This window comes from Natator depressus, chromosome 1 (assembly GCF_965152275.1).
Source record: "Natator depressus isolate rNatDep1 chromosome 1, rNatDep2.hap1, whole genome shotgun sequence".
NCBI classification, from domain to species: domain Eukaryota; kingdom Metazoa; phylum Chordata; order Testudines; family Cheloniidae; genus Natator; species Natator depressus.
The window spans coordinates 12,004,384-12,030,005 of record NC_134234.1 but is presented as its reverse complement, the minus strand read 5'-3'; the positions used below and the strand labels follow the sequence as shown (position 1 = coordinate 12,030,005).

At 54.4% G+C, this 25,622-nt stretch overlaps 2 protein-coding genes across 3 annotated transcripts; both read right to left on the bottom strand.

The window, feature by feature from the left end:
* Window positions 1–567: 567 nt before the first annotated feature.
* LOC141981153 (sialidase-3-like) lies at window positions 568–5,034 on the bottom strand. 2 transcript variants are annotated; one of them, XM_074942890.1, is made up of 4 exons: window positions 4,718–5,034; window positions 4,006–4,139; window positions 3,345–3,575; window positions 568–2,511 (listed from the first exon to the last, which is right to left on the bottom strand). In XM_074942890.1, the coding sequence occupies exons 3-4, from the start codon at window positions 3,546–3,548 to the stop codon at window positions 1,423–1,425; spliced, it is 1,293 nt and encodes a 430-aa protein (XP_074798991.1). In that variant the 5' UTR covers window positions 3,549–3,575; window positions 4,006–4,139; window positions 4,718–5,034; the 3' UTR covers window positions 568–1,422. The 2 variants fall into 2 exon arrangements, with proteins under 2 accessions (XP_074798991.1, XP_074798992.1); XM_074942891.1 differs by lacking the exon at window positions 4,718–5,034 and adding an exon at window positions 4,638–4,665.
* An 11,703-nt stretch (window positions 5,035–16,737) lies between these two features.
* Window positions 16,738–19,708, bottom strand: LOC141981070 (sialidase-3-like). Its single transcript, XM_074942876.1, is given in 4 exon segments — window positions 16,738–17,338; window positions 17,393–17,418; window positions 18,008–18,163; window positions 19,652–19,708. Coding segments are annotated over 4 exon segments (840 nt in total).
* Between the last annotated feature and the right edge of the window lie 5,914 nt (window positions 19,709–25,622).

Below are 25,622 nucleotides of genomic sequence, written 5' to 3'. Positions count from 1 at the left end.
GGGTCTCTGGCACACCAGCAACACAGCAGAGATGCTGTACGGTTTGGGGCTGACATGCACAGACATGATGGGGAGTAGCGTTGGCGTCTGCCTCCAAGCTGCTGCCTGCTTGCTCCCCAGGGCAGAAGCGACGCTGTGGTGTTGATTTATGAAGGGAAGGATGTGTATGCTCCTGGAGCAGTTTACAGAGCAAATGAACAAACAGCTCACTCGCCCACACACCAGGTACATCGGGACTTGCCCGAGGAGAGGAAATACTGGAACAACTTCTCCAGCTGACACTGCAAAGCATGCTTGGGTTGTTCCCTGAACTGAGAAATGGCCAAGATGCTAAACTACTACTCCTGCAAACATGGGATCTTCAGCGACCACGTGTGGTCACGTTCTTAGCATCACCTTTAATAAGACAGCACCAGAGTTCTCTCTAACTTTTCCCACCCATGTGCAGAATGAATTTTGTCATGTGTCACACATCACCTCCATATTGGTGCACATAACAAAATGCATGTGGTGGGGGTGGGCCGAGGGGTTCAGAGTGTAGAAGGGGGCTCAGGGCTGGGGCAGAGGGTCGGGGTGCGGGGACGCCAGATGGGGGTGCGGCTTCTGGGGTGGGGCCAGGGGTGAGGGGTTTGGGGTACAGGCTGCCCCGGGGCTACAGTGGGGAAAGAGGACTCCCCCCAGCTCTCTCTCCTCACAGCAGCACCTGGGCTGGGGAGAGAGGTGCCTCTCCCCGCCGCAGCAGGTCTGGGGCTGGGTTGGGTCTGGGAAAAGGGCGTCCCTCCCACCAGCCACGGCAAGTCCGGGCTGAGTTGGGGCCAGGGGAGGGGTGGCCCGGTCACGGCAGGTCCCAGCCGGGCGAGTTCCACGAGTGCCTGTGGGCACTCAACAGGCTGCTGCACAGCCGCGCAGCTTACGGGGAACTTAGGACCGCACCCCCAGCAGCAAAGCACATTTCCCCCTCCCCTTCCCTGCACCCAGAGTGAGTTCTCTTTTGTTGTAGTGCAATTCTTAATGGACAGGCAGTCTCAGCAGAGGGACCAAGGATCGACAGGTCTGTGGAGTACGGACTGAGCAGTCCTCTCTCTGGGCCAGATCCTCAGTTGGTGTAACCTTTGGAGCTGATTTACACCAGCAGGCGTTCTGGCCCCCGGCGGTGGTGCATCTGGCTCAGGGTGCTGTACATCAGTAGGACGGCAACGGAGAGGCTGGCATGGCTGCCCGGGCTGTGGCCAAGTTCTCAATCTCAGATGGAGCGACGGATGCTTTGCTCCTCTACAGACCAGGCCCCAGGAAGTCCCGGACCCTGAACCAGAGACACGCGAAAGAAGAGGCTGTTTTCGGAAGCCCACGCCTCATTGGATGGGGATCTTCCGGGGGGGAGCGAGCGTGTGTCTCTCTCGCTTACTCCCCCGGAGGACACCGCTAGTTGGATTTTTGCTTTGTGTTGGGATGCTGCTCCAGGGAGCGGGGAGAGCCTCTGCTCTTCTGGAGATCCTCAAAGCAGAAGAGCTGGAAGGCGATCTCCTCACACGCGTAATTCACCCCGCACTCAAACAAGCAGCCAAACAAGAGCAGCGCTGGCGCCTCCTGGCACACGGCCAGGTCCGAGTAACCAGACGGCCCTTGGTACAGGAGCCACGGGTGTTCCCAGGTGGCCTCCGTCAATGGGGAGCGGTTGAGGTAGATGCCCAGGTCAACCCGCTTGCATTTACCAGTCGGGTGGGAGTAAAGCAGCCATGACATGGTGCGTCTGCGGATATCGGAGGTGGCATTCCCACTGTTCAACAGGCAGGTCATCTCGTGGGCTGGGGTGTCTGGCCCTTCTGCGCCATCCGCCTCCAGAAGCCCCGGTGTCGGTGTGAAGCTCACTACGCTGCCCTGGCAGCCGTGAGGCGGCTCGCACAGCTTCTTGCATGAGGAGGGGCTCTTGAATGTCAGCCCCTGGTCTGTGCTGAGCGCAGCCGCCCGGCATCGGCACGGGGTGCGGGCGTTGCAGTACAGCACGGGGTCACAGGCCTGGCATGCCACCTCAGCCACCTGGCACTCCACCATCTTCATGCCCTTAATCAGCTCGCCCTTGTGCCAGCACTGCCCGCCGTCATCACTATAAAAGACCAAGGACTGGGGCTGGGTCCAGCAGGGCAGCGGCAGGCGGCAACAGTGAGCGGTAATGTGGTAGACGTAAGCTGGGATCACCAGCCGCCCGGAGCGGAGCTGCACCCCGTGCCCTGGCCCCACCGCAAACGTGGCCCAGTCCTTCAAGTCTTCCCCAATCACCTGCTCCGTCAAGTCCGTTACCGAGCTCCAGGTCTGGCCGGCGTCTCCGCTGCAGACATAGCACAGCCGGGCGGCGTTCCGCCCAGTGTGGATCTGCCGTTGCTCTGTGATGCCCTGCCTCACGCAGATGAAGAACAGGAAGACAGTCTGACTCTTCTGCTCGTACACCGGGCAGGGGTTCATCGTGCGGTGAGCTGGTAACACTGCGCTCATCAAGGGCTCCCTGGGCCCCCACTGCAGCGGGAGAGAGGGGGCAAGAACAGGTAGGTCAGAGGGGTAAGCGAGCGGGGCCCACTCCTCAGTACATCAGGATGACCATTCTGTACTGCCGCCTCAGGACTGGATGGGCCATGGAACTCACACTTCGCCCCACTGCCAGGGGGAGCTGTCGAGCCCTCAGCACTTCTGAAAACCAAGCAGGTGCCAAAACGGGGCTCTCAGAGCCTCATTTTAGGCTGTTGGTTCTGCCTTCCTCTAAGGGAGCAGGGGCTGGGCTGCAGCAGCTCCCCTGAGGGCTGCACTGGCTTCTGCTTTAGTGGCTTGGCTCTGCTTTTCCTCCCTACGTGGATCCAGCCAGACACAAGCTGGCTGCAATTAGAGACCAGACACATGCCAAACACACAGTTGCTAGCTCCGTGGGACAGGGACTGTCACAATCCCAGCCAGTTCCCCGGCCCGGCCCGGCCCGCCCTCCGTCTCCTGAGCTGCTCTCTTGGACGTTTACACTCCATTTGGAGCGAGCCTCCCAACCCAGGTCAGCAGTAGGGTTGCCAGGCATCTTCCCCAATCATATTCCTTAGGGGTGCGATCCTGCAAGGTGGTGAGCAGCCTCAACTCCCTCCTCACTTCAAAAGGCAGGTAAAGGCCCCCGGCACCTCACTGGAGCGCTCTGCCCCTCACAGGACCTAGCCCTGCCCAGTATCATTAGATACTGGGGGGTGAATAGCCTGGAGTGCAGATACCCAGGGAGAGGCAGCACCCCGGGAAGCGCTAATGCTGAGACACCTTGGGCTAAGAACGGCAGCAAGCAAGGGGGGTCTGCAGGGAAACAACGCACAAGGAATTACCTCGACCGAAGTCCCTGTCTTCCGACCTCGTCTCAGCACCAGGTACTCAGCGTCCTTGTCCTTGGCAGAGGACCGCTTCTCTGCAAACGCCAGGAGCGTGTCTGTGGGGATATACAGCAGTGCGGGGATCCGATAGGTGACCCCACTCTGCGGATCCTGGTGGAAGAGAGTCACCTTCCCAGAGCTCATCGAAGCCTTGATCATGATATCTCGACGTACCAGATACCTTAGCTGGGAGAGAAAAGGCATCAAGGGGGTTAAACCAAAACTAGCTCCGGAGCGTCTCTCAGCCGCAGAGTGGCACCCACCTGCTCAGATAGGAAACATTACTGGGCTCCTTCTTTCCCCATCCCTGCCATAGACTCACTGCATCAGGCAACCAGCTCAGGGATCAATGCTGCAAGGGGCTCAGTGCAGACTTAGCTCCTACTGATTTCAATGAGAACAGGATCCGGTCCTGATCCGCGAGGGGGGGCTAGGACACTGAGTTAGGGCTAAATTCTGCTCATTTATGCCAGAGAAATTTCTGGCTCTGGGTTTACATGAGCGTGACAGAGATCAGAACCCGGCCCCCACTGCCTCCAAGTGACAAACAGGGGCCTTCCTCCAAGCCCAGACTTTCCCAGCACCAGCCCAGCAGTAATGCAGTGCAGTAATTTACCGTCAGCAGGTGCTTGCTCTGCTGGAGGGGATCCCCGCAGCGCTGTCTCCAATGCAGACCAGCTCTGGAGTCTCCCTCCTGGCCTGGCTTCCTGCTCTTTCCAGCGGCGAAGGGGGCAAACTAGACCAAGGAACCTAGAAACAGCAAGAGAAGTGAAAGTAGAAGCTCTAACCTTGGCAGGGATTCAAGCCCTACTGAGCTGAGCCAAGCCCAGCCCAGCCCACCCCACACCTGCAGACACTGCTTGGCCCAGGATTACTGCTAAAGAGATGTGCCACAGTGCCCCACCCCCAAAAAGGCCTCCACACCGCCTCCAGTCATGGAGAGTCCCCCCAACAGACCTTCCCCCCCGCCAGTCCCCATTGCGCCGAGTCCCCACCGCCCCCATCAGACCTGCTTCCCCACTCCTCCATTTTGCCGAGTCCCCCCCCGCCCCATCAGACCTGCCCCCCCCACTCCTCCATTGCGCCGAGTCCCCCCCCGCCCCATCAGACCTGCCCCCCCACTCCTCCATTTTGCCGAGTCCCCCCCGCCCCATCAGACCTGCCTCCCCACTCCTCCATTGCGCCGCGTCCCTCCCGCCCCATCAGACCTGCCCCCCGACTCCTCCATTGCGCCGAGTCCCCCCTCACCCTATCAGACCTGCCCCCCCACTCCTCCATTGCGCCGAGTCCCCCCCGCCCCCATCAGAGCTGCCCCCGCCGCCCCTCACCGCAGACTCTGCTCCGCACTCACGGCTCCGCGGGGCTCGGGCACCGCAGGGCGCGGGGAGCAGCAGGGCTCGGTCCCTGCCTGTCCCCGGCTGTCTCCTCCCGCCGCCGTGTGCCGCTGAATCGCTTCCCTCGGCACCGGAGGGAAATCCTAAGGTGCTCTCGCTAACTGCCCAGATCCTGGCTGGTGTAAAGCCCCGTGAACCCCGCGGTCCCAGGGGTGACCAGATAGAATAGCCAGAGCTTCGGGAACCAGCTGAGTAGCGGGGAACAGCAGAGCAGCACACAGCAAGAGTTTACCTGGGATTGGTGAGTATCCCAGTGTGTGTTTGCTGGGAGGGCAGTGTGAAAGCTGAGCGAGTGCCTGATTGGCTGGTAGCCTGCAGGGGGCGGGCATTGGGGCTGTGTGTTTGTTTGTTTCAGGGAAGCCTGGCTGTTTAAAAATAGGCAGAGCTTCTCCATCCAGCTGAGGGGGGAATAGCAGAGCAGCACACAGCAGGAGTTTGCCTGGAGTGAGCCCAGTGAGGCTTACATCTTGCCAACTTCTCTGAGGAAGGTCATAGTAGGAAGGTGATGGGGGGGTTCAGCTGTTGTGACCTGCACCGGATGTGCAATGTTTGTCTTTCTTCCAGAGGACAGAAGCAACTTTGTCTGTACAAAGTGCAAGCTGGTCTCCATATTGGAAGAGAAGATTGAAGGTCTGGAGCAACAGATAACGACCCTGCGTTGCATACGAGAATCTGAGGATTTTCCGGACAAAAGTCAGGATATGCTTCTACGGGCACAAAGCTCTAAAGATTTAGAGCAGGTTGCACAGCGGAGCCAAGAGGCCAGTGAAGAAGCTTGGTAACATGTGACCTCCAGAAGAAGAAGGGGGAATGTCTGGGTTCCAGCAATGCAGACACAGGTAACTAACCGCTTTCATGTTCTCTCCACAGGTACCATTGCGGAGAGTGGACCAGATGATACGTCTGGGGGGAGAAAGCAGAAGGAGACTCTGCTGGTTGGAAGGCATGAGATGCACTGTCCTGAGGTTGGGGGTTCCACGACCACCACTCCCAAGAGAAGGAGGTGGGTGGTGATGGTCGGGGACTCTCTCCTCCGGGGGACTGAGTCATCTATCTGCTGCCCTGACCGGGAAAACCGAGAAGTCTGCTGCTTGCCAGGGGCTAAGATTCGCGATGTGACGGAGAGACTGCCGAGACTCATCAAGCCCTCCGATTGCTACCCCTTCCTGCTTCTCCACATGGGCACCAATGATACTGCCAAGAATGACCTTGAGCGGATCACTGCGGACTACATGGCTCTGGGAAGAAGGATAAAGGAGTTTGAGGCGCAAGTGGTGTTCTCGTCCATCCTCCCCGTGGAAGAAAAAGGCCTGGGTAGGGACTGTCGAATCGTGGAAGTCAATGAATGGCTATGCAGGTGGTGTCGGAGAGCAGGCTTTGGATTCTTTGACCATGGGATGGTGTTCCATGGAGGAGGAGTGCTGGGCAGAGACGGGCTCCACCTTACGAAGAGAGGGAAGAGCATCTTTGCGAGCAGGCTGGCTAACCTAGTGAGGAGGGCTTTAAACTAGGTTCACCGGGGGAAGGAGACCAAAGCCCTGAGGTAAGTGGGATACCGGGAGGAAACACAGGCAGGAACGTCTGTGAGGGGAGGGCTCCTGCCTCATACTGGGAATGAGGGGCGATCAGCAGGTTATCTCAAGTGCTTATATACGAATGCACAAAGCCTTGGAAACAAGCAGGGAGAACTGGAGGTCCTGGTGATGTCAAGGAATTATGACATGACTGAAATAACAGAGACTTGGTGGGATAACTCACATGACTGGAGTACTGTCATGGATGGTTATAAACTGTTCAGGAAGAACAGGCAGGGCAGAAAAGGTGGGGGAGTAGCACTGTATGTAAGGGAGCAGTATGAATGCTCAGAGCTGCGGTACGAAACTGCAGAAAAACCTGAGTGTCTCTGGATTAAGTTTAGAAGTGTGAGCAACAAGAGTGATGTAGTGGTGGGACTCTGCTATAGACCACCGGACCAGGGGGATGAGGTGGATGAGGCTTTCTTCCGGCAACTCGCAGAAGCTACTAGATCGCACGCCCTGGTTCTCATGGGCGACTTCAATCATCCTGATATCTGCTGGGAGAGCAATACAGTGGTGCATAGACAATCCAGGAAGTTTTTGGAAAGCGTAGGGGACAATTTCCTGGTGCAAGTGCTAGAGGAGCCAACTAGGGGGAGAGCTTTTCTTGACCTGCTGCTCACAAACTGGGAAGAATTAGTGGGGGAAGCAAAAGTGGATGGGAATCTGGGGGGCAGTGACCATGAGTTGGTTGAGTTCAGGATCCTGACGCAGGGAAAAAAGGTAAGCAGCAGGATGCGGACCCTGGACTTCAGGAAAGCAAACTTCGACTCCCTCAGGAAACGGATGGGTAGGATCCCCTGGGGGACTAACATGAAGGGGAAAGGAGTCCAGGAGAGCTGGCTGTATTTCAAGGAATCCCTGTTGAGGTTCCAGGGACAAACCATCCCGATGAGTCGAAAGAATAGTAAATATGGCAGGCGACCAGCTTGGCTTAACGGTGAAATCCTAGCGGATCTTAAACATAAAAAAGAAGCTTACAAGAAGTGGAAGGTTGGACATATGACCAGGGATGAGTATAAAAATATTGCTCGGGCATGTAGGAATGAAATCAGGAGGGCCAAATCGCACCTGGAGCTGCAGCTAGCAAGAGATGTCAAGAGTAAAAAGAAGGGTTTCTTCAGGTATGTTGGCAACAAGAAGAAAGCCAAGGAAAGTGTGGGCCCCTTACTAAATGAGGGAGGCAACCTAGTGACAGAGGATGTGGAAAAAGCTAATGTACTCAGTGCTTTTTTTGCCTCTGTCTTCACGAACAAGGTCAGCTCCCAGACTGTTGCGCTGGGCATCACAGCATGGGGAGTAGATGGCCAGCCCTCAGTGGAGAAAGAGGTGGTTAGGGACTATTTAGAAAAGCTGGACGTGCACAAGTCCATGGGGCCGGACGAGTTGCATCCGAGAGTGCTAAAGGAATTGGCGGCTGTGATTGCAGAGCCATTGGCCATTATCTTTGAAAACTCGTGGCGAACGGGGGAAGTCCCGGATGACTGGAAATAGGCTAATGTAGTGCCAATCTTTAAAAAAGGGAAGAAGGAGGATCCTGGGAACTACAGGCCAGTCAGCCTCACCTCAGTCCCCGGAAAAATCATGGAGCAGGTCCTCAAGGAATCAATTCTGAAGCACTTAGACGAGAGGAAAGTGATCAGGAACAGTCAGCATGGATTCACCAAGGGAAAGTCATGCCTGACTAATCTAATTGCCTTCTATGATGAGATAACTGGCTCTGTGGATGAAGGGAAAGCAGTGGACGTGTTATTCCTCGACTTTAGCAAAGCTTTTGACACGGTCTCCCACAGTATTCTTGTCAGCAATTTAAAGAAGTATGTGCTGGATGAATGCACTATAAGGTGGGTAGAAAGTTGGCTAGATTGTCGGGCTCAATGGGTAGTGATCAATGGCTCCATGTCTAGTTGGCAGCCGGTGTCAAGTGGAGTGCCCCAGGGGTCGGTCCTGGGGCCGGTTTTGTTCAATATCTTCATAAATGATCTGGAGGATGGTGTGGATTGCACCCTCAGCAAATTTGCGGATGATACTAAACTAGGAGGAGTGGTAGATATGGTGTCAGGTAGGGATAGGATACAGAGGGACCTAGACAAATTGGAGGATTGGGCCAAAAGAAATCTGATGAGGTTCAATAAGGATAAGTGCAGGGTCCTGCACTTAGGACGGAAGAACCCAATGCACCGCTACAGACTAGGGACCGAATGGCTAGGCAGCAGTTCTGCGGAAAAGGACCTAGGGGTGACAGTGGACGAGAAGCTGGATATGAGTCAGCAGTGTGCCCTTGTTGCCAAGAAGGCCAATGGCATTTTGGGATGTATAAGTAGGGGCATAGCGAGCAGATCGAGGGACGTGATCGTTCCCCTCTATTCGACATTGGTGAGGCCTCATCTGGAGTACTGTGTCCAGTTTTGGGCCCCACACTACAAGAAGGATGTGGATAAATTGGAGAGAGTCCAGCGAAGGGCAACAAAAATGATTAGGGGACTGGAACACATGAGTTATGATGAGAGGCTGAGGGAACTGGGATTGTTTAGTCTGCAGAAGAGAAGAATGAGGGGGGATTTGATAGCTACTTTCAACTACCTGAGAGGTGGTTCCAGAGAGGATGGTTCTAGACTATTCTCAGTGGTAGAAGAGGACAGGACAAGGAGTGATGGTCTCAGGTTGCAGTGGGGGAGGTTTAGGTTGGATATTAGGAAAAACTTTTTCACCAAGAGGGTAGTGAAACACTGGAATGTGTTACCTAGGGAGGTAGTAGAATCTCCTTCCTTAGAAGTTTTTAAGGTCAGGCTTGACAAAGCCCTGGCTGGGATGATTTAATTGGGGATTGGTCCTGCTTTGAGCAGGGGGTTGGACTAGATGACCTCCTAAGGTCCCGTCCAACCCTGATATTCTATGATTCTATGACCCCGGGCCAGTGCTCGGGCTCAGCCCTTCTCACCCAGCGAGCCCCAGCCCAGGTCCCAGGCCAGCAGGGACTGCTGTGATCATGGAGTGTGGCCTTCGCCCTCGGCCGGTTACCCTCCCTATTCTATATTTCCAGCTCTCACAGGGCTTCACAGCAGGGGTCAATCTCCTGGCCCTTCCCCGGGAGATCGATGGGAAAATGGAAGGAGGGAGCAGAACCGTGACCTGCCCCAGCTCTGGCAGTGAGTCAGGGGCAGAGCCTGGAATAGAACTCAGTCCTGGGGCTTGTACTCTAACCAGTAGCCCTTACCCACACCAATCCCGTGTGCTGGATTTTCACCGCATGCGCTTGGCCTCTCAGCTGCACAGAGAAAGCCCCAGCGCTGCTCTCCCCAGACAGGCAGGCCACCACTTCTCTTCCCCCCATTATCCTGTAGCACCTCTCATTTCCACCCCTCAGTCTGTCCCTCCCTGATTCCCTGGCATCGGGCAGTCTTGCTCCGCCACCTAGTGGAGCTTCTCCATGTTGAAGCACTTGGAGGAGAGGAAGGTGATCAGGAACAGTCAACATGGATTCACCAAGGGCAAGTCATGCCTGACCAGCCTGATTGCCTTCTGTCACGGAGTCACCGGGCAATGCTCTGGAACTACTCCATACGAAGCCAGTAAGGACTCTGTGGGAGCATGTCTCCTCTGGGAGCAGACTGTCTCCAGGGCAAGAAGCTTACACAGCTTTGACCTTCCTGAGTCTGACCTCGGAGCATTCAGCATCCCCTTCCACACTGTACGCTTCCCACAGCGAGTCCGCACAGGCGGGGCTCCCGGGGAAGCCCGTGTGGGCCCTGCACCGCAACTCTGCAGTCAGATGTGACTCTCAGCCAACCAGTAAAACAGAAGGTTTATTAGACAACCGGAACACAATCCAAAACACAGACCCAGGTCTGGTCCACACTCCCAAAGCTGCAGGCTTTAACCAAAAGCGGCGGGGAACCAGCTGAGCAGCGGGGGACAGAAGAGCAGCAAACAGCAGGAGTTTGCCTGGGATCGGTGCTGGTGAGTATCTGGGTATCTGAGTGTGTGTTTGTTGAGAGGATCGGAGTGTTTGTAGTGAGGGCAGCTTGAAAGTTTGAGTGAGTGCTTGATTGGTTGGCTGAAAAGGGCGGCAGTTGGGAGCGTTTGTTTCAGGTGAGCCTGGCTGTTTAAAAAAAGCCAGTGCTTCGCGAACCAGCTGAGCGGCGGGGGACAGCAGAGCAGCAAACAGCAGGAGTTTGCCTGGGAGTTCGCCTGGAGTGAGCCCACTGAGGCTTACACCCTAATGACTTCTATGAGTAATTACTGCATCTCCTGAGGAAGCTCATAGTAGGAAGGTAATATGGATGGGGAGTGTTCAACTGTTGTGACCTGCACTGGATGTGCCATGTTTGTCTTTCTTCCAGAGGACAGAAGCGACTTTGTCTGTACAAAGTGCAAGCTGGTCTCCATATTGGAAGAGAAGGTTCAAGGTCTGGAGCAACAGGTATCGACCCTGAGTTGCATAAGAGAAACGGAAGATTTCCTGGACAGACGTCAGGATATGCTTCTACAGGCACAAGGTTCTGAAGATTCAGAGCAGGCTGCCCAGCACGGACAGGAGGATGGTAAAGAAATCTGGCAACATGTGACCTCCAGAAGAAGAAGGGGGAACGTCCATGTACCAGCAACGCGGACACAGGTAAGTAACCGTTTTCATGTTCTCTCCACAGGTACCATTGCGGGGAGTGGCCCAGATGATACGTCTGGGGGAAGGGAGCAGAAGGAGACTCCACTAGTTGAAAGGCATGAGATGCACTGTCCTAAGGTTGGGGGTTCCACGACCACCACTCCCAAGAGAAGGAGGCGGGTGGTGGTGGTCGGGGATTCTCCCCTCAGTGGGACTGAGTCATCTATCTGCCGCCCTGACCGGGAAAACAGAGAAGTCTGCTGCTTGCCAGGGGCTAAGATTCGCGATGTGATGGAGAGTCTGCCGAGACTCATCAAGCCCTCGGACCGCTACCCCTTCCTGCTTTTCCACGTGGGCACCAATGATACTGCCAAGAGTGACCTTGAGCGGATCACTGCAGACTACGTGGCTCTGGGAAGGAGAATAAAGGAGTATGAGGCGCAAGTGGTGTTCTTGTCCATCCTCCCCATGGAAGGAAAAGGCCGGGGTAGGGATCGTCGAATCGTGGAAGTCAATGAATGGCTACGCAGGTGGTGTTGGAGAGAAGGCTTTGGATTCTTCGACCATGGGATGGTGTTCCAAGAAGGAGGAGTGCTAGGCAGAGACGGGCTCCACTTAACGAAGAGAGGGAAGAGCATCTTCGCGAGCAGGCTGGCTAACCTAGTGAGGAGGGCTTTAAACTAGGTTCACCAGGGGAAGGAGACCAAAGCCCTGAGGTAAGTGGGGAAGCGGGATACCGGGAGGAAGCAAGAGCAGGAGCGTGTGAGAGGGGAGGGCTCCTGCCTCATACTGAGAACAAGGGGCAATCAGCGCGTTATCTCAAGTGCCTATATACAAATGCACAAAGCCTGGGAAACAAGCAGGGAGAACTGGAGGTCCTGGCAAAGTCAGGGAATGATGATGTGATTGAAATAACAGAGACTTGGTGGGATAACTCGCATGACTGGAGTACTGTCATGGATGGGTATAAACTGTTCAGGAAGGACAGGGAGGCCAGAAAAGGTGGGGGAGTTGCACTGTATGTAAGGGAGCAGTATGACTGCTCAGAGCTCAAGTATGAGACTGCAGAAAAACCTGAGAGTTTCTGGATTAAGTTTAGAAGCCTGAGCAACAAGGGTGATGTCGTGGTGGGACTCTGCTATAGACCACCAGACCAGGGGGATGAGGTGGATGAGGCTTTCTTCCGGCAACTCGCAGAAGTTACTAGATCGCAGGCCCTGGTTCTCATGGGCGACTTCAATCATCCTGATATCTGCTGGGAGAGCAATACAGTGGTGCACAGACAATCCAGGAAGTTTTTGGAAACTGTAGGGGACAATTTCCTGGTGCAAGTGCTGGAGGAACCAACTAGGGGTGGAGCTCTTCTTGACCTGCTGCTCACAAACCGGGAAGAATTAGTAGGGGAAGCAAAAGTGGATGGGAACCTGGGAGGCAGTGACCATGAGATGGTCGAGTTCAGGATCCTGACACAAGGAAGAAAGGAAAGCAGCAGAATACGGACCCTGGACTTCAGAAAAGCAGACTTTGACTCCCTCAGGGAACTGATGGGCAAGATCCCCTGGGAGAATAACATGAGGGGGAAAGAATTTTAAAGAATCCTTATTGAGGTTACAGGGACAAACCATCCCGATGTGTAGAAAGAATAGTAAATATGGCAGGCGACCAGCTTGGCTTAACAGTGAAATCCTTGCTGATCTTAAACACAAAAAGGAGGCTTACAAGAAGTGGAAGATTGGACAAATGACCAGGGATGAGTATATAAATATTGCTCGGGCATGTAGGAATGGAATCAGGAAGGCTAAATCACACCTGGAGTTGCAGCTAGCGAGGGATGTTAAGAGTAACAAGAAGGGTTTCTTCAGGTATGTTGGCAATAAGAAGAAAGCCAAGGAAAGTGTGGGCCCCTTACTAAATGAGGGAGGCAACCTAGTGACAGAGATGTGGAAAAAGCTAACGTACTCAATGCTTTTTTTGCCTCTGTCTTCACGAACAAGGTCAGCTCCCAGACTACTGCACTGGGCAGCACAGCATGGGGAGGAGGTGGCCAGCCCTCTATGAAGGAAGAAGTGGTTTGGGACTATTTAGAAAAACTGGACGTGCACAAGTCCATGGGGCCGGATGCATTGCATCCGAGAGTGCTAAAGGAATTGGCGGCTGTGATTGCAGAGCCATTGGCCATTATCTTTGAAAACTCATGGCGATTGGGGGAAGTCCCGGAAGATTGGAAAAAGGCTAATGTAGTGCCCATCTTTAAAAAAGGGAAGAAGAAGGATCCTGGGAACTACAGGCTGGTCAGCCTCACCTCAGTCCCCGGAAAAATCATGGAGCATGTCCTCAAGGAATCAATTCTGAAGCACTTAGACGAGAGGAGAGTGATCAGGAACAGTCAGCATGGATTCACCAAGGGAAAGTCATGCCTGACTAATCTAATTGCCTTCTATGATGAGATAACTGGCTCTGTGGATGAAGGGAAAGCAGTGGACGTGTTATTCCTCGACTTTAGCAAAGCTTTTGACACGGTCTCCCACAGTATTCTTGTCAGCAAGTTAAAGAAGTATGGGCTGGATGGATGCACTAAGAGGTGGGTAGAAAGTTGGCTAGATTGTCGGGCTCAACGGGTAGTGATCAATGGCTCCATGTCTAGTTGGCAGCCGGGATCAAGCAGAGTGCCCCAAGGGTCGGTCCTGGGGCTGATATTGTTCAATATCTTCATTAATGATCTGGAGGATGGTGTGGATTGCACCCTCAGCAAGTTTGCGGATGACACTAAACTGGGAGGAGTGGTAGATACGCTGGAGGGTAGGGATAGGATACAGAGGGACCTAGACAAATTGGAGGATTGGGCCAAAAGAAATCTGATGAGGTTCAACAAGGACAAGTGCAGAGTCCTGCACTTAGGACGGAAGAATCCCATGCACCGCTACAGACTAGGGACCGAATGGCTCGGCAGCAGTTCTGCAGAGAAGGACCTAGTGGTGACAGTGGACGAGAAGCTGGATATGAGTCAGCAGTGTGCCCTTGTTGCCAAGAAGGCCAATGGCATTTTGGGGTGTATAAGTAAGGGCATTGCCAGCAGATCGAGGGACATGATCGTTCCCCTCTATTCGACATTGGTGAGGCCTCATCTGGAGTACTGTGTCCAGTTTTGGGCCCCACGCTACAAGAAGGATGTGGATAAATTGGAGAGAGTCCAGCGAAGGGCAACAAAAATGATTAGGGGACTGGAACACATGAGTTATGATGAGAGGCTGAGGGAACTGGGATTGTTTAGTCTACGGAAGAGAAGAATGAGGGGGGATTTGATAGCTGCTTTTAACTACCTTAAAGGTGGATCCAAAGAGGATGGATCTAGACTATTCTCAGTGATAGCAGATGACAGGACAAGGAGTAATGGTCTCAAGTTGCAGTGGGGGAGGTTTAGGTTGGATATTAGGAAAAACTTTTTCACTAGGAGGGTGATGAAACACTGGAATGCGTTACCTAGGGAGGTGGTGGAATCCCCTTCCTTAGAAATTTTTAAGGTCAGGCTTGACAAAGCCCTGGCTGGGATGATTTAGTTGGGATTGGTCCTGCTCTGGGCAGGGGGTTGGACTAGATGGCCTCCAGAGGTCCCTTCCAACTCTGTTATTCTATGATTCTATGAAAAACTGCTCAGCAAGTCACGTATCTCCAGCACCCAGACACCCAGTTCCCAATGGGATCCAAACCCCAAATAAATCTGTTTTACTCTGTATAAAGCTTATGCAGGGTAAACTCATAAATTGTCCACCTTCTATATCACTGATCGAGAGATATGCACAGCTGTTTGCTTTCCCAGGTATTAATCACTTACTCTGGGTTTACTAATAAACAAAAGTGATTTTATTTAAGTATAAAAAGTAGGATTTAAGTGGTTCCAAGTAATAACAGACAGAACAAAGTAAGTCACCAAGCAAAATGAAACAAAACACACAAGTATAAACCTAATACATTAAGAAACTGATTACAGGTAATATTTCACCCTCAGAGAGGTTCCAATAATCTTCTTTCACAGACTAGACTCCTTTCTTGTCTGGGCTCAATCCTTTCCCCTGGTACAGTCCTTGTCAGTTCCAGCAGACATCTTTGGCCTTGGCTCCACTTACAGATGTACAGCGCTGTGAGTTAAACCCGCCTTCGTACAGCTGAGTAGGGAAAGCGCTGCAGCCTGTCCACACTGTCAGGTGCCAGCGCACTGTCGTGGCCGCATTTGCAGCGCAATGGGAGCGGTGAATTATGGGCAGCTATCCCAGCATTCCAGTGGCTGCAACGTGCTTTTCCAATGGGGGCGGGGGTGGAGTGTGACAGGGAGCATGGGGGGAGAGAGAGTGGGTGTTTGGGGGGCTGAGAGTGTGTCAGCGTGCTGCCTTGTAAGTACAGACCCCCCCTCCCTCCCCCGCTTGCTCTCACTCACTGAAAGCGAACGGCAGCTGTTTCTTTTTTTCTCATAGACGAGATAAGCAGCTGCTCGCCGAAAAGGTCCCCAACCCCCCTTCCCGCCTCTCTCTTCAAGTAAACATTGGCTGTCGGCGCTCCAAACGGAGCCCCCTGCCTGCCTCTCACTCATTCAAAGCCAACAGTGGCTGTGTTTGGTTTTTTGATAAGCAGCCCCCGAAACGGAGCTTTGAAACGGCACTTCCGCACCCGGAGTTCACAACAAAACAAGAGAGGACGCTTCAGCTAAAAGGATTATGGGGAGTTTCCGGAGGTCAATCCGTGCGTAATAACGTTACTCCCCGTTTACACTGGAGCTGGAGCGTCTCAGCCAATGCGCAACAGCTGTTAATCCTCTCGGGGAGGTGGAGTACCAGGAGCACTCCAGCCAGGGAGTCAGAGTGCTCTCCGTGCCTTGCCAGTTTGGACGGGGAGTAAGGTAGAGCGCTCTGGGAGGCTTTATTGTGGTATAACGTGCAACTGTAGCCAAAGCCTTAGATGGAAAGCCGGGGTGTTCTCTGGAAGATCCCTTTGTTCTGTCCCACCCCCTTTTATATCTTTGGCACAAGGTGAGAATCCTTTGTCTTTTTGGGGTTCCCACCCCTCCTTCTAAATGAAAAAGCACCAGGTTTAAGACGGATTCCAGTATCATTTTTATAGTGGGGACACTGCACCCCCCCTTACCCATGTCCGCTCTCCCTGCCATCCCTTAGAGCTGAGGCTGGGAGCAGGGCCGTGGCTCTAGGAGGGGGAACATGGACATGGTAAGGGGACTGAGGCTGGGGCCACAGCTGGGGGCGGGGGCAGAGCCCCAGACTCAGGGCCAGGAGAGGACCCTGCATGTGGGGCCGGGAGCAGAGCCCCGAGGCTGACAACTGGGACCCTGGGCACAGGGCCAGAAGCCAGGACTCTGGGTGCAGGGCCAGCGGCCGGGACCCCAGGTGCGGGGCCAGAAGCAGAGCCCCACATAAAACCTGGGGTTGCTGCAGCACCCCCCAGACCCCTAGTTCCTGCGCCTATGAGTTGATGTGATTCTAACCAGCTGGGGGCAGTGGTGGACATTAAGAATTTCGATTGGAAGGGCATAAGAATTTTAGCACAGGGCTATGGCACATCAACTCTGACAAAATAGTTGTCATAACTCCACAGAAATTATTACACTCATTCCACGGGCCATAGTTTGTCCACCCATGCCCTAGGAAGTCCCAGGCCCTGAACCAGAGACACCCAAAAGAAGAGGCTGCTTTTGGAAGCCCAGGCCTCATGGGGGTGGGGATCTTCGGGAGGGGTTGCCTCACTTACTCCCCTGGAGGACACTGCTAGTCAGATTTTAGCTTTGGTTCGGGCTCCTGCTCTAAGGAGGGGCAGGAGCCTCTGCTCTTCCGGAGATCCTCAAAGCAGAAGAACTGGAGGGCGATCTCCTCACACGCGTAATTCACCCCGCACTCAAACAAGTAGCCAAACAAGAGCAGCGTTGGCGCCTACTGTCACACGGGCAGGTCCAAGTAACTACACGGCCCTTCGTACAGGAGCCAGGGGTGTCCCCACTTGGCCTCATTCAATGGGGAGCGGTTGAGATAGATGCTCAGGTTGACCTGCTTGCGTTTATCCATCGGGTGGGAGTAAAGCAGCCATGACATGGTGCTTCTGTGGAGGGCGGAGGCGGCATTCCCACTGTTCAACAGGCAGGTCATCTCGTGGGCTGGGGTGTCTGGCTCTTCCACGTCATCTGCCTCCAGAAGCCCTGGTGTCGGTGTGAAGCTCACTACGCTGCCCTGGCAGCCTTGAGGCGGCTCGCACAGAACAGAATTTGGAGGCCCCAGCAAGGATGTGGTAGAGAGGAAGGAGACGGATGGTACAAACAGTTTGTAGTTTGTCCATTGCAATAGGAGGTAAAAGACGGCGGGGTTGGGTCGCTCCCTACAAGTTCCCGTGTCGCAGTTCGTGAGTTAATTTACGGATACATTCCGTTACTGGGACTCAGAACTCAGGCTGATTGCCTGTTGGAGTTGAGAAATTATGTCCAGAGACAGGGAAACAACTGGAAAGAGTGAACAGTTGAACATTATGTTGGGAAACAGCTTGACAGATTTTGTACAAGAGTATGGGGGTAATGGACCCTGGAAGCCTGGTGCCTTCACTGGCCCCGGAGCCTTCTTGCAGCTCCACAAGCAATGGGATATCTGGGTTAGTGCAGGAAGGTGGGGAGGTCCGAATGGTAGGGCAAAGAAAAAGGCTGCTTTGCTGGGGTTGTGGATGGTTGCGACAACACTGGATCAGGAGATAGATCGGTTAAAAGACCAGGTGCAGGAACTGGAAAGAATCAGAGCGGAAAAGGAAAGTGAAGTGATTAATTTGAAGGCAGAATCTGATGCTCTCAGAGCTACGTCTCTGACACAAGCAGCACAGATTGTAGGAACGCAGAAGCAGGTATGTGACCGTCCACCTCGCACAGAGTAAAAGTTACCAAGAGCTTTGGGTTGAAAGAACCCCGGGTAACATGGGAAGCGCTAATGCTGAGACACCTCGGGCTGAGAGCGGCAGCAAGCAAGGGGGGGGTCTGCAGGGAAACAACGCACAAGGAATTACCTTGACCGAAGTCCCTGTCTTCCGACCTCGTCTCAGCACCAGGTACTCAGCGTCCTCGTCCCTGGCAGAGGAGTGCTTCTCCATGAACGCCAGGAGCGTGTCTGTGAGGATATACAGCAGTGCGGGGACCCGATAGGTGACCCCACTCTGTGGATCCTGGTGGAAGAGAGTCACCTTCCCAAAGCATCATTGATCATGATGTCTCGACGTACCAGACACCTCAGCTGGGAGAGAAAAGGCATCAAGGGGGTTAAACCAATACTAGCTCCAGAGCTTCTCTCAGCTGCAGAGCTGCACCCACCTGCTCAGACAGGAAACATTATTGGGCTCCTCAGACAGAACAAGCAATAAGCCTGAGCCACAGAGGTAGGAGTGCATTAATGGCCTGCTGCAGAGCTCAGCCATACGTGGTTACAGCCCACCTCCAGCTATGCACAACCGTATTTCATTTTCCTTTTGCTACTATTTCTTTGGCTCCCAACTCCCCAAAATGGACTTTGTTTCCTCCATGCTCTGACGCCGCCCAGAGTTTCCTGCACACTTCAAAGGGAGATGGGGCAGTTTAAGCCCCACCTTGAGGTTTTGTAGATAACGTCGGGAGAAATGTGATCACAACATTTTTAATTAAAGTGTCAATGAAAAACTTTGGCCTGTCTTTCAAACAACGCCACGAACAACAGCTTGGAGGGAGGGAGGGCAGAGCCAGGAAGTGAAAGAAACAGAAAGAGAAACCCCAAGGGATCAACCTAGATTAGAAAAGGGACATTTCACCTTCGTTAAAACAAGAACAAACACTGGCCACAGCGAAATGTGGACGAAGGCAGGATGGCCCTGTGGTTAAGCCACAAGTCAGGAGATCTGGCTTCTTTCCTTATCCCTGCCATAGACTCACTGCATCAGGCAACCAGCTCAGAGATCAATGCTGCAAGGGTGCAGGCTTAGCTCCTACTGATTTCAATGACAGCAGGATCCAGTTCTGATCAGCGAGGGGGGGCTAGGACACTGAGTTAGGGCCAAATTCTGCTCAATTATGCCAAAGTAATTTCTGGCTCTGGGTTTACATGAGCGTGACAGAGATCAGAACCCGGCCCCCACTGCCTCCAAGTGACAAACAGGGGCCTTCCTCCAAGCCCAGACTTTCCCAGCACCAGCCCAGCAGTAATGCAGTGCAGTAATTTACCATCAGCAGGTGCCTGCCCCGCTGGAGGGGATCCCCGCAGCGCTGTCTCCAATGCAGACCGGCTCTGGAGTCTCCCTCCTGGCCTGTCTTTCTGCTCTTTCCAACGGCGAAGGGGGCAAACTAGACCAAGGAACCTAGAAACAGCAAGAGAAGTGAAAGTAGAAGCTCTAACCCTGGCAGGGATTCAAGCCCTACTGAGCCGAGCCCAGCCCGTCACCACGCGACTGGTCTGTCCCTCCCCTCCCGCAGACACTGCTTGGCCCAAGATTACTGCTAAAGAGATGTGCTACAGTGCCCCACCCCCAAAAAAGGCCTCCACACTGCCCCCACTCATGGCGAGTCCCCCCAACAGACCTGCCCCCCGCGAGCCCTCATTGCACCGAGTCCCCCCCACCCCACATTGCACCGATTCGAACTTGGAGACAGGGTCCAAATATTCGCAGCAGCGCCGGAATGGAACATACCCGACGTCGGTGCAGGGCCATGGCCTGCGCAGTGTCACGGGCCAGCACAGTGGCCATTTTGGACCCCATGGGCATACCACTAGGCCCAGGGTGCCCAGTCCAAGGCCTCATGCTTAGTGGCGTCCGAGCCTAGGGTGCTGAAGGCAGCAGCCAGTCGCCCCACCCCTAAGGGTGCAGAGGATTCGGCGGTTGCATCACCTCCTCTGGAACCCACCCCAGTTCCTGAGCCAGACCCTGGAGTGGCTGGCATGGAGCTAGAGGTGGGGCAGGAGGTCCCCGAGGACAAAGTGGGTCTGGCGGACCCAGTTCCTCCACCCTCTTTGTCCTTGGGGACCTCCTGCCCCACCTCTAGCTCCGTGCCAGCCACCTCTAGCTCCGTGCCAGCCACTCCAGGGTCTGGCTCAGGAACTGGGGTGGGTTCCGGATGAGGCGGTGGCAGGCACCTCTGTCTTGGGACCGCCCCCTATAGATAGCCGTGCCCACCAGGAACTCCTGCGCAGGGTGGCACGGAATATGAACCTGCAGGCTGAGGAGGTGATAGAGCTGAAGGACCCTATGGTGGACATCCTGGCATCAGAAGGACCATCCAGGGTCCCTCTACCCCTCATAAAAACTATACGAGCCAGTGCAAAGACCATTTGGAAGACCCCAGCCTCCATCCCTCCCACCGCTAAGGGTGTGGAGAGGAAGTACTTCGTGCCCTCCAAGGGGTTTGACTACCTGTTCACACACCCACAGCCTTGCTCGTTGGTAGTGTTGGCAGTAAAGGAGAGGGAGAGGAGAGGCAGGGTCAGCAAGCCCCAGCGCCTAAATCTAAGGACGCCAAGCGCCTGGATTTATTCGAACACAAAGTTTACTCCATGGGGGGTTTGCAACTCAGGATTGCCAACCAACAGGCAATCCTGAGCAGGTACCTTTAACTCCTAGAACTCAATGCTGAAGTTTAGGGAGCTGGTACCAGCAGAGTCCAGGGAGGAGTTTGGGGCAGTTGTCGGGGAGGGCAATGTTCGGTCAAGGAATAAAATATGGAAAGGCTGCAGGGAACTCCCCCAACAAAAATATAGGCCCACAGTCCTTTACTGAGAGTTCCAGTATCTATCACCTGGTTGGTAGCCAAGCTAGTCCTCCTTAGGTAACCTCCCTTCCCCTTCCTCTGCTGGAATGAGGCAAGTGGAATCAGGTGTATATAAACCAAACACATTGTGTTTATTTTGGGGAAACTGAGGTACATAAATGGGAACGGGAAAAATGCATAAAACAATAACAGAAACTTATTCTATCGGTACAGTAACTCAGAACATCTGTGGCCTGAAGCCAAGACCCAAACTAGACACCCGTGGAGTACAAAAGGTAAGTAAACATACAATGTCACCCTTCTGATGGTTGCTCAGGACTTCGATCCTTTGGCTTGTACAGAGCCTCAGGAGAGGAACTCTGAGGAGATCCCTTGATGACTCGTCCTTCACACTGGCTCCAGATGACACGGCGGCAGGCTCACGAGATGACAGCTGGGTGTTCACAGGCGAATGACAACGGTGGACATTAACTGCTGCAGATGGTAAGTAATAGCTGGAGATGGCACTTGTCCAGAGTTTTGATCACCTGTGGAAGCAAACCCGCGTGCACCTGCCACTCGGATGGGCAGTCCCGAACTGAGGTAACTGCCGCTCTTATATAGCCTATATAGCACAAAATCCCTTAGGGCAGGGGTCTCAAACTCAATTTACTTTACGGCCAGTGCCAGTCCTCAAATCCTTCCAGCGGGCCAATAATGTCACTCATGCCACCCAGAACCTGCCCCCCAAAACTCTGCCCCCCAAAAAACTCCACTCCCCACCTGCCTAAGGCTCTGGGAGGGAGTTTGGGTAGGGGAGGAGGTCTGGGGTAGGGGATTGGGGTGCAGGCTGTGGGAGGGAGTTTGGGTGCAGAAGGAGTGAGAGGTTGGGCTCTGGGAGGGAGTTTGGGTTGGGGAGAGAGTCTGGGGTGGAGTTTGGGTGCTGGGTGCAGGCTCTGGGCTGGAGCGTGCAGGAGGAGGGGGTGGGGTTGCAGACTCTGGGAGGGAGTTTGGGGGCTGGGGTGTGTGGGGAGGGGGTGCAGTCTCTGGGAGGGAGTTTGGGGGCAGGAGGGGGTGTGTGGGAAGGGGGTGCAGGCTCTGGGAGAGAGTTTGGGGGCTGGGGTGTGTGGGGAGGGTGTGAAGGCTCTGGGAGGGAGTTTGGGGGAAGGAGGGGGTATGTGTGGAGGGGGTGGTGGTCCAGGCTCTGGGAGGGGTTCAGGGGGTGCGGCGCTTACCTGGGGCTCCAAGGTCAGGCCGGCCGGGGGGACTCTGTGCACTGCTGCCCCCAGGCACCGTCCCCGCAGCTTCCCATGGGCCGCAAGGGCACTTGGGGTGGGGGCAGCGCACGGAGGCACAGCCCCACCCTGCCCGGGGCTGCAGGAAGGGGCCAGCAGACACGTGGAGCGAGCTGGCAGATGCCACTCAGCTCTGCTGCGCTGCTGGGACCCCGGACCATCATAAATCACCTGGGGGGTGTGTGGGAGGAGTGCCCGGGGGTGGCAGGTGAGGCCAAGGGAGAGACCCGGCCCCAAAACTCCTGGAGCCCTGCGGGCCACACTGGGGAGGTTCGTGGGCCGCAGATGGCCTGTGGGCCACGAGTTTGAGACCCCTGCCTTGGGAAACCCCATAGAATCCGCGGGAAAATCCAGTTAAAACTGGAACTTGTTTACTACTTGGGCCACTGCTGACCGTTGGAAAGGGCGGGAAAACACTCCAACTGCACAACACTCCTGATCACATGACCAAGTCCTCCATTTTAGATAACAAAATGGGTTCCATACAAACATCATAAATCATAATACCAATAACCTTACAAACACAGCTTTAGGAATTTGCCCCTAACAGCAAGGCAGTGGCATGGACCTCTTTACAGGCCACACTGGACGCTGCGGTCTCAGCAGCCTGCACCTTGTCCTCAGGGATAGCTATGCGGCGTAGTTCCTGGCTGCAGGCCTCGGGGCTCTCGCCCAAGGTTCAGCAAACTATGCAAGACCTACCCTTTGACAGGGTGGGTCTGTTTGCCGAGCAGACTGACTCCAGACGGCATAGACTCCAGGGTGACAATGAAATCTTTGGCTATGCACACACCCCGGCAACCCAACAAAAGCCCTTTAAGCCCCAACCGCCACAACAGCACCCATATCCTCCTCGGCCGAGGCAGGAATTCTACAGGCGCAGGGGTAGGAATGGCAAGTGTAAGCCTTCTCATCCCCCATCTGACAGGTCCAGGGCCCGACTAAGCCTTCATTGGGCTCAAAATAGATATTCTGAAGGTGCACCTGAGGACGGAGCACCTGTGTCAACACCGGATCCTTCCCCGTGGTTTTTGAACCGTCTATCCCACTTCTACCGTGCGTGGTCCCAAAAAACATAAGACCGCTGTGTCCTTCGCATGGTGGAAATGGGATGTTCTCTCCAATTCGGCTCCTACCGTCCCTCCCACCCCCCTTCCCGAACCCTCTTCAGGGACTCTTTTCATGAGCAGCTCCTTATCGAGGAGGTGCAGGAACCCCTTGCCATAGGAGCAGTGAAGGAGGTTCCTCAGGAGCTAAGGGGCAAGGGATTCTATTCCCGATACTTCCTAATCCTCAAAGCCAGTGGGGGGGTCTCAGACCCATTCTAGACCTGCGAGGACTCAACAAGTTCATAGCAAAGTTGAAGTTCCACATGGTTTCCCTCAATACAATTATCCCTTCCCTGGATCCAGGAGATGAGTTCGCTGCGCTTGACATGAAAGACGCGTACTTTCACATAGCGATTCACCCTGCTCACAGATGCTTCTTAAGGTTTGTGATCTACCAAAAACATTATCAGTTCATGGTTCTTCCCTGCGGCCTGTCGACAGCCCCATGAGTGTTCGCCAAGTGCATGTCAGTGGTAGCAGCCTTCCTCCGAAGGAGGCAGGTGCAGGTATACCCTTACCTAGATGACTGGCTACTCAGGGGGTGCACCAGGGAGCAGATGGAGTCTCAGGTCAGTCTGGTCACATCCACGTTTGAGAGACTCGGTCTCCTCCTCAACGTGAACATGTCAACCTTGTCACCGACCCACAGAATAGCATTTATCAGGGCAGTGTTGGACTCGGTCCAGGCAAGAGCATGTCTGCCAGAGTCCCAATTCCAAGCCATGTCATGCGTGATTCAATACATGAGTGAGTACCCGACTATAACAGCGAGGAATTGCCTCAGTCTCCTCGGTCACATGGCCACCTGCACGTATGTGGTCCGGCATGCCAGGCTGGGGCTCAGGCATCTACAGACATGACTTGCTTCGACATGCTGCCTGGGGCGCAACAGCCTGGGCTTAGTGGTCACGGTACCACAGAAGGACCTAGAGTCACTCCAGTGGTGGCTCAATGCTCCAATGGTCTGCGGGGGAGTCCACTTCAGCAGCCCTCAACTCTCCTTGTCTCTGGTGACAGACGCGTCAGCTCTAGGTTGGGGTGCACATCTGGGAGATCTCCGAATGCAGGACCTGTGGTCACAGGACAAGCTCTCTCTCCATATCAATATCAAGGAGCTGAGAGCTGTGCATCTTGCATGCCAGGCCTTTCAGCCTCAACTGCAAGGCCAGTATGTGGCAGTCACGACGGACAACACCACTGCAATGTTTTACATCAACAAGCAGGGTGGAACCCGGTTCTTGTCCCTCTGTCAGGAGGCCCTCAGACTGTGGGAATTCTGTGTAGTCCACTCCATGCACCTGGAAGCATCATATCTGCCAGGAGTCCAGAACGTACAGGCGGACCACCTCAGCAGGTCCTTTCACAGCCACAAGTGGTCCATCCGGCTGGACGTCATTCACTCCATTTTCCAGAGGTGGGGGTTTCCCCAGATCGACCTGTTCGCCGCTCGGAGCAACAGGAAGTGTCCAACATTCTTCTCCTTCCAGAAAAGCAGCCCGGGCTCAATCGCGGACGCATTCCCGCTACCCTGGGGAGGCCGTCTCCTCTGTGCCTTTCCCCCGATCCCTCTCGTGCACAAGGTCCTGCTCAAGGTCTGCAGAGACGGGGCAGAAATAATTCTGGGGGTACCAGCATGGCCTTGACAACACTGGTACACCACGCTTCTGGATCTGTCGGTTGATGCCATGGTCACGTTGCCGCTCCTCCCCGACATTATCACTCAGGACCACGGTCGGCTTCATCACCCAGACCTACGGCCCCTCCATCTCACGGCCTGGAAGCTTCATGGCTGAACCCCATGAATTCTGTGCTCACAGCAGGTAAGGGAGGTCTTACTCAGCAGCAGAAAGCCCTCCAGGAGGGCCACATATCTGGCAAAGTGGAAGAGGTTCACTTGCTGGTGGGACCAGCGTCATACGCCCCCACTTCAGGCACCGTTACCTCTTATTCTGGAGTACCTTCTGCACCTGAAACAGCAAAGCCTGGCAGTATCGTCCATAAAGGTACACCTAGTGGCTATCTCAGCTTTTCACCCCAGAGTCACTGGGCGCTCTGTCTTTGCCAACCCCATGGTGGGACAGTACCTCAAGGGTCTGGAATGGCTACATCCTCAGATTAGACAGCCTGTCCCTGCATGGGACCTTAATTTGGTCCTCTCCAAGTTAATGGGGCCCCCATTTGAACCGCTGATGACTTGCTCCCTTCTCTACCTCTCATGGAAGGTATCCTTCCTAATTGCCATCACATCGGCAAGAAGAGTGTCTGAGTTAAAGGCCCTTACCTCCGACCCACCTCATACAGTTTTCCACAAAGACATGGTGCAGCTCAGACCTCACCCTGCTTTCCTGCCTAAGGTGGTCTCTCATTTCCATACCAGCCAAGACATATTCCTGTCTGTCTTTTATCCAAAGTCAAATGCCGGTAGCCGTGAGCAGGGGTTGCACTCCTTGGATGTTCAGCGAGCGTTATCCTTCTATGTTGAATGCACTAAGCCATTCAGGAAATCAAACCGG

Bases quoted from the DNA above. Each gene is read 5' to 3' on its own strand.
- LOC141981153 (XM_074942890.1), bottom strand. From the start codon at position 3,548: ATGATCAAGGCTTCGATGAGCTCTGGGAAGGTGACTCTCTTCCACCAG. The intron at 2,512-3,344 runs GTAATTCCTTGT...CTCCCGCTGCAG, and splicing joins AGACAGGGACTTCGGTCGAG to TGGGGGCCCAGGGAGCCCTT.